General features: G+C 51.9%; 1 protein-coding gene across 2 annotated transcripts in view; it reads left to right on the top strand.

The window, feature by feature from the left end:
* Positions 1 to 1,680: 1,680 nt before the first annotated feature.
* The window catches only part of LOC140408374 (DNA-directed RNA polymerase II subunit RPB2), a 52,415-nt gene continuing 45,929 nt past the window's right edge, over positions 1,681 to 8,166 (top strand). Inside the window, exon 1 of one of the 2 annotated variants that reach the window (XM_072495485.1) lies at positions 1,681 to 1,829. In XM_072495485.1, the coding sequence (XP_072351586.1) occupies positions 1,805 to 1,829 (25 nt within the window). In that variant the 5' untranslated portion in view covers positions 1,681 to 1,804. The remainder of the gene's footprint in view (positions 1,830 to 8,166) is intronic. The other variant, XM_072495486.1, reaches the window with a different exon arrangement.

Here is an 8,166-nt window from a genome sequence, read left to right as displayed (position 1 = left end):
AGAGACAGTGTCCCCACCCACCCACTGAGTGTGTTTATATCCCAGAGACAGTGCCCCCCCCCCCCCACTGAGTGTGTTTATATCCCAGAGACAGTGTCCCCCCCCCCACTGAGTGTGTTTATATCCCAGAGACAGTGTCCCCACCCACCCACTGAGTGTGTTTATATCGCAGAGACAGTGTCGTCCCCCCCACTGAGTGTGTTTATATCCCAGAGACAGTGTGTCCTCCCCCCCCACTGAGTGTGTTTATATCCCAGAGACAGTGCCCCCCCCCCCCACTGAGTGTGTTTATATCCCAGAGACAGTGTCGTCCCCCCCACTGAGTGTGTTTATATCCCAGAGACAGTGTGTCCTCCCCCCCCCACTGAGTGTGTTTATATCCCAGAGACAGTGCCCCCCCCACCCCACCCCACTGAGTGTGTTTATATCCCAGAGACAGTGTCGTCCCCCCCACTGAGTGTGTTTATATCCCAGAGACAGTGTCCCCACCCACCCACTGAGTGTGTTTATATCCCAGAGACAGTGCTCCCCCCCACTGAGTGTGTTTATATCCCAGAGACAGTGTCCCCCCCCCCCCACTGAGTGTGTTTATATCCCAGAGACAGTGTCCCCACCCACCCACTGAGTGTGTTTATATCCCAGAGACAGTGTCGTCCCCCCCACTGAGTGTGTTTATATCCCAGAGACAGTGTGTCCTCCCCCCCCCACTGAGTGTGTTTATATCCCAGAGACAGTGCCCCCCCCCCCCCACTGAGTGTGTTTATATCCCAGAGACAGTGTCGTCCCCCCCACTGAGTGTGTTTATATCCCAGAGACAGTGTGTCCTCCCCCCCCCACTGAGTGTGTTTATATCCCAGAGACAGTGCCCCCCCCCCCCCACCCCACCCCACTGAGTGTGTTTATATCCCAGAGACAGTGTCCCCCCCCCACTGAGTGTGTTTATATCCCAGAGACAGTGTCCCGTCCCCCCCACTGAGTGTGTTTATATCCCAGAGACAGTGTCCCCCCCCCCCACTGAGTGTGTTTATATCCCAGAGACAGTGTCCCGTCCCCCCCACTGAGTGTGTTTATATCCCAGAGACAGTGTCCCCACCCACCCACTGAGTGTGTTTATATCCCAGAGACAGTGCCCCCCCCACTGAGTGTGTTTATATCCCAGAGACAGTGTCCCCCCCCCCACTGAGTGTGTTTATATCCCAGAGACAGTGTCCCCACCCACCCACTGAGTGTGTTTATATCCCAGAGACAGTGTCGTCCCCCCCACTGAGTGTGTTTATATCCCAGAGACAGTGTGTCCTCCCCCCCCCACTGAGTGTGTTTATATCCCAGAGACAGTGCCCCCCCCCCCCACTGAGTGTGTTTATATCCCAGAGACAGTGTCGTCCCCCCCACTGAGTGTGTTTATATCCCAGAGACAGTGTCCCCCCCCCCCCCCCCCCCCACTGAGTGTGTTTATATCCCAGAGACAGTGTCCCCCCCACTGAGTGTGTTTATATCCCAGAGACAGTGTCCCCGCCCCCCCCCCGGAGTGTGTTTATATCCCAGAGACAGTGTCGTCCCCCCCACTGAGTGTGTTTATATCCCAGAGACAGTGTCCCCGCCCCCCCCCCGGAGTGTCCCCGCCCCCCCCCCCGGAGTGTGTATTCCTTTCCAGAGCGGAAGAGGCGGCGCATGCGCAGTGCGCACCGGAGCGGCTGCTCGGTGACGGGTCCGCGGATTCAATCGAATTCCATCCGTCCGTTTATCGGGTTGTCACCGGCCGCTCTCTTACTCCGTCCTCCGTAACGCACCCTCCGCTGTCGGGATGTATGATCCGGACGAGGGCGAGGGTGAGTGCAGAGCTTCACGTTTGAATCGGCGGGTTTGCGATGCTCTGGGTTGGGGGAGGACTGAAAATGGCGGCGGCCCGGGGGCTGGACCTGGAACCGGGGTTGGGAGCCCGGGCAGGGGCCTGGCTCTGGTCGAGGCCTCCCTCCCAGCTGTGCCGCTAATCTAGAGACGGCTTGTTAAAAGAGGAAACTTGAGCAATGCAGACTGAAGTGTCTGGTCTGCAGAATGATGCATAATATAAATAGTTTTGGATGCATGTCGGGTTTTCAAACTATGTCAACATTGTCAGTCAGCTGTGGCGCAGAGGGTCAACACTCTTCTTGCTTCTACATTCAGGAGCCCCTAGGATCAGTTCCCGCTCCAGGGCCATTCGTGCAGCACTGAGACAGTGCTACATTGTCAGGAGCTCCTGTCGTTTAGATGCAATGAGACCTGCCTGCAGTACAGTGGGTAGCACAGTTGCTTCACAGCTCCAGGGTCCCAGGTTTGATTCCCGCTTGGGTCACTGTCGGTGCGGAGTCTGCACGTTCTCCCCGTGTCTGCGTGGGTTTCCTTCTACAAGTCCCAAAAGAGGTGAATTGGACATTCTGAATTCTCCCTCTGTGCACCCGAACAGGAGCCGGAGTGTGGCAATTAGGGGATTTTCACAGTAACTCATTGCAATGTTCATGTAAGCCTACTTGTGACGATAATAAAGGTGATTATTATTGAATTGTTTTTTGGAGCCAGCTGGGAGGTTGCCGCCACCACCGGGCTCGTGGTGCACCTTGTCGGCGAGAGTGGCAGCGGTGATGTCACCAACACCCCCAAGCTCGTTCCTTTACAGGACGCCATCTCCATCCTCTTCCATGCCGCCCCCTCTCCCTCCATCACCCACTTGAGGATCATCGCCACATTTGCTGCCCAGTAGTAGCTCCCTAGGTTTGGCAGCGCCAACCCTCCTCGGTCCCTACTGCGTTCCAGGAACCCTCTCCTTACCCTCGGGGTCCTATTCGCCCACAGAAACCCCATAATACTCGTACCTACTCTCTTAAAAAAGGTCTGGGGTTACTGTCTGGGTGGAATTTGCACTTTCTCCCCGTGTCTGTGGGTTTCCTCTGGGTGCTGCGGTTTGCTCCCTGAGTCCAAAGAAGTGCAGGTTAGGTGGATTGGCCATGCTAAATTGCCCTTCATGTCCAAAAGGTTACGTGGGGATGGTGTAGGTGTAAGTAGGGCGCTCTTCAAGGGCCGGTGCAGACTTGATGGCTCAAATGGCCTCCTTCTGCACTGTAAATTGTGTGATTAGGACCTGTTGTGCTCAAATAGGCTCCTGTGTTTCTTGTATTACAATAGTGTCTGTAAAATGCTTTTGACTTTTCTGAGGCATGTGCTATATGAATAGAACCATAGAATTGCTACATGGCAGAAGGAGGCATTTGGCCCATCGAGTCTGCACCCACCCTCTGAAAGAGCACACTACCTAGGCCTACTCCTGTCTATCCCCGTAACTCCACCAAACCTGCATAAATTTGGACTGTGGGAGGAAGCAGGAATACCCGGAGGAAACCTACGCAGAGACTGGGAGAACAAATAACCCTGATCCTACCCCCCCCCCCCCCCCCCCCTCCCCAATATCCCTTTAGCCCCAAGAGCTATATCTAATTCCTTCTTGAAATTAAAAACAATTTTGGCCTCAACTACTTTCTGTAGTAGCAAATTCCACAGATTCACCATTCTCTGGGTGAAGAAATTTCTCCTCACCTCAGTCCTAAATGATTTATCCCTTATCCTCAAACTATGACCCCTAGTTCTGGACTGTCCTACCATCGGGAAAATTCTTTTTGAATCTACTCTGTCTAATCCTGTTAGAATGTTGTAAGTTTCTATGAGATCCCCTCTCACTCTTTTAAACTCCAATAAATATAATCCTTTTTTTTTCCAATCTTGGCCAGTCCCACCCCCCTCCACCACACCTCTGCCTCTGTAGCAGGGTCCTTCCAACCCTCGGCAACTTCCCCGCCCATACAGAGGCCGAAATGATGGTGACCAATTTCCGAAAAAGGGCCTTTGGTGTAAAGATTGGGAGAGCCTGAAAGATAAACAAGAACCTCAGCATAATATTCATTTTCACCACTTGGACCCTCCCCGCCAACGTCAACTGCAGAGTCCTCTTAAGATCCTCCCTGGCTTCCTCCACCAGTTTCGGTCCACTTATGGAGCCCCGTCCATTCTCTCACTACCTGAATCCCCAAATACCTAAACCTATCCCTCGCTACCGTAAATGGCACCCCCCCCCTAAATTTGCCCACTGTCCCGGCTCATTCATGTAGGGAAAACCTTGCTTTTCCCTACATTCAGTTTATACCCAGAGAACCCTGCAAACCTCCCCAGCAGGCCCATAATCCTTCCCATATTCTCCAGCGGATCCGAAACATACTGCAACAGGCCAAGGGCATAGAGTGACACCCGATACTCCCTCTATCTCCTCATAATCCGCTGCCACTCCGCCGACCCCCTGAGAGCCATCGCCAACAGCTCTAAGGCCAGCACAAACTGTAACGGTGATAGCGGGCACCCCTGCCTCGTTCCCCTGCGTAAGTCAAAGCTCTGCGAACTCATATTATTTGGCCTGACACTCGCCTTTGGTGCCACATACAGCAACCTCACCCATGTCTGCCACAAATCTCGGCCCAAACCTTCCCAAAACCTCGAACAAGTATCGCCGCTCCACCCGATCAAATGCCTTCTCTGTGTTTATGGACAACACCATCTCTGGTACCAGAACCCCTGACAGATTCATCACTACATTCAACAGTCGTCTTATATTACTTGCGAGCTGCCTGCCCTTCACAAAGCCTGTTTGATCATCTGTAACCACCTCCGGGACACAATCCTCCATCCTCCCCGCCAACAATACTTGCCTTAAATAAAATAATTTTCCCCCGGACCACTGCCTTCAGTGCTTCCCAGAAAATGGCCGCTGACACCGCCCCATTCTGATTCAACTCCAAATACTCCTTACTCACCTCCCGCACCTTATCACAAAAACCTTGATCCGCCAACAAACCCGAATCTAACCTCCACCCCGGCCTCTGCACTCGTCCCAATCTAAACCGAATCTCCAGCCAGTGGGGTGCATGGTCCGAGATATCTATCCCCGCATACTTTGTCTCCTCCACCCGAACCAAAACCCCCCGACTCACTACAAAGTAATCAATGCTCAAATACACCGTATAGACGTGTAAAAAGAAGGAATACTCCTTTCCCGTAATAGCCTCCCCGAACAGGCGCCGGAATGTGGCGACTAGGGGCTTTTCACAGTAATTTCATTTGAAGCCTACTTGTGACAATAAGCGATTTTCATTTCATTTTCATTTCCACCTGGGTTCTGAAAGCGCCATGGATCCACCATATCAATCCTCCGTAAACCCCCAACTCCCTTGGAATTTGCACCCTACCTATCGACCTGGGGAGCGACCTATCCACCCTCGGCTCTAGGACACAGTTAAAATCTCCTCCCATGATCAACTGGTGCGTGGCCAAATCCGGGATCGCTACCCCCTCATCAAACCCACATCATTCTAATTTGGGGGCATACATATTTACCAACACCACCGACTCCCACTCCAATATCACAATCACGTATCTCCCACCAGGATCCCTCACCTCCTTCGCACTTCCAAATCCCATTTTCTTGCTCATTAAAATCGCCACTCCCCTCCTTTTCGAATCAAACCCCGAGTGAAAAACCTGCCCCCCCCCCTTAATCTAACCTGGTCCTTCACACTGAGGTGCTTCTCCTGCAGAAAGACCAACCCCGCTTTCAAGCTCCTGAGTTGTGCGAATACCTACGACCCTTTAACTGGCCCATTCAATCCCCGGACTTTCCACGTTACCAGCCTTACGGAGGCATATTCCTCTGATTCCCCCCTACCGTCCGTCATCTTCCCCATTTAACTCCCGCCCCCTTAATTCCACCCTGTACCTAGCCTATCCCAATTGACCCCCTTCTCTGCCCCTGACCATGTCACCTCTCAGCCCCCCCTCCCCCCGGGCCACCCCTCTCGGCCTTCTACCCCACCACCTCACTTCTGTTCCCAGCCTCACCTGCTATCATAACAGCCCCTGCCCAAAGGCACCTTACAATGACCTCCCCTCCCCCTACTCAGCTCAAGGAGAAGGCTCCCTACTGACCTTGTGCTCCCCCACCCAAAGATGTCGCCTGAATCCCAGGCCGCCTCCCCCAAAAGCAAAGAAACAAATGCTAAATACAAACAGTCCGATAAAACAGGAGGTGGGGATGGGAACATCCATCCCCCACATAAACTTTTCACCCCTTACAATATTCATTCACCTGAGGAAGGAGCAGCGCTCCGAAAGCTAGTGACATCGAAACAAACCTGTTGGACTTTAACCTGGTGTTGTAAAACTTCTTACTGTGCTCACCCCAGTCCAACGCCGGCATCTCCACATCATGACAATCCCAACAGCAAACAATAAACCCAAAAAATGACCCCCTCCAAATCGGAGGGGACGAAAATCCCCCAATCCGTACCCCAGGTTCGAATATGTTCCCAACCATTACAAAGTGCCAGCACCCCGGTTCTCAAACATTGTCCACTCAGTTCTCCCCCAGTTTATGCTCCTTAATGAAGTCTTCAACCGTTTTTGGGGTCTCGTAATAATGCTCCCAGCTTCCGAACGTCGCCCATACTTTCGCAGGGTAGAGCACCCCACACCTGATCTGTTGCCGATACAGCACCGCCTGGCCTTGCTGAACCTTGCCTGCCGCTTCACCAACACTGCTCTGATGTCCATATAAATTCGGACCTTGTTCCCTTCCCACTCGCGTACTTCTCCCTGGCCCGACGCCAAATATTCTTTCTCCGCAAATATGTGGAGTCTCGCGATCACCGCCGGCAGCGCTTCCCCAGCTCTAGGCTTCTGGCTCAGGGACCTATGTGCTCGGTTCACTTCAGGGGCCTTATCTAATACCCTTTCCTCCACCAGCATCTTTGAGACGTACCTCGTGGCACTCTCACCTTCCACTCCTTCAGACAGGCCCACTATTCGCAGATTCTGCCTTCTCGAGGTATCCTGCTCCTCCACCTTTGCCTTCAACGTTTTACACAGGTCCTCTAGGAGCTCCGCCTTCAGAGCCACCACACGATCGCTGTGGTCCGAGATTACTCCTTCGATCTCCCAAAATTGCGACCCTTGCACCTCCAAACACTTCTCCATCTGTTCCAGCGAACTCTTCAGGGATGCCACAGCTCCTTTGATGGCCTTCGAGCGATCCTCCCGCATTTCCTTCCTCTGCTGGTGGAATTCCTCCTTAATAAACGCCATCAACTGCTCCAGCTGGGGCCTTCCACCTTGTACCAACCCTTCCCCCACAGCCATCCTTACACTGGATGCTACAGTGCAGGTTTCCTCCAACTCTTTGGCCAGGTCTCTCACCGTCTTCTGCCGGGTTTGGTAACCAGCGGACATACCACCCCCGGTGAAACTACTCCTCCAACCTTCACCTCTGCCTTTTCATCAAAATTCCACCCAATATCGGATGAAAAAAACTCTTTCCTCTGCCTTCAAGCAGAAGCTACTCTGTGTGCGACCACTCACACCATGGCTGCCACCGGAAGTCGTTCATAAACATGTATAACTCTCTTCCCTAACATGTTCCAGTGAATCTATTCTGTGTCTACGCTATGTCTTTAATGTCTTTCCAGTAGTGTGGATACCCAAAATGCCTTGCAGGCTGTAACCTGGGCCGTACCAATGTTTTGTACAAATTTTATCTTGTTATTTTTTATTCTTGTGCTCCATACTCCTATTTATAAAACTCAAAATAGCGTTTTTTTTTTTTGATGGCTACATCTACTAGTACTTTCAAGGCATTATGTATTTGAACTCTTGGTCTCTTTGTTCATCTGTATCACAGAATCCCTACTGTGCAAAAGGCGGCCATTCGGCCCAATAAGTCTACACCAACCCACCGAAAGAGCACTCTATCCTCGGCCCACTCCAGTATTTTTTCATTGCGTATAAACTCCCATTCTTTGTTCTTTTCCCCAAAAAGTCTAAACTCTCATTTATCCAGTTTAATCAGCTATTTTGTCAAGCTTTCTGTATTTTCCTGGTGTCTTTGTCTGCATGCTATGTGCCAAACCACCTAGTTTTGGGCCATCAGCAGATTTTGAGATTGTGATTTGGACTTTGGAACACATTTATATACTGAGAGCAAAAGTGGACCCATCGCTGATCCATAGTCTAATCCATTTCCAACCTCCCTCCAATTCAAGCCATAGATGCTGAAGTCCCCCACAGCAGTGAAGTGCTGGTACACAGAGATTTCAC

The sequence above is a fragment of the Scyliorhinus torazame genome, chromosome 3 (assembly GCF_047496885.1).
Source record: "Scyliorhinus torazame isolate Kashiwa2021f chromosome 3, sScyTor2.1, whole genome shotgun sequence".
Taxonomy (NCBI): Eukaryota; Metazoa; Chordata; class Chondrichthyes; order Carcharhiniformes; family Scyliorhinidae; genus Scyliorhinus; species Scyliorhinus torazame.
The sequence above is the reverse complement of the archived record's forward strand: the minus strand, read 5'-3'. Positions and strand labels throughout refer to the sequence as shown.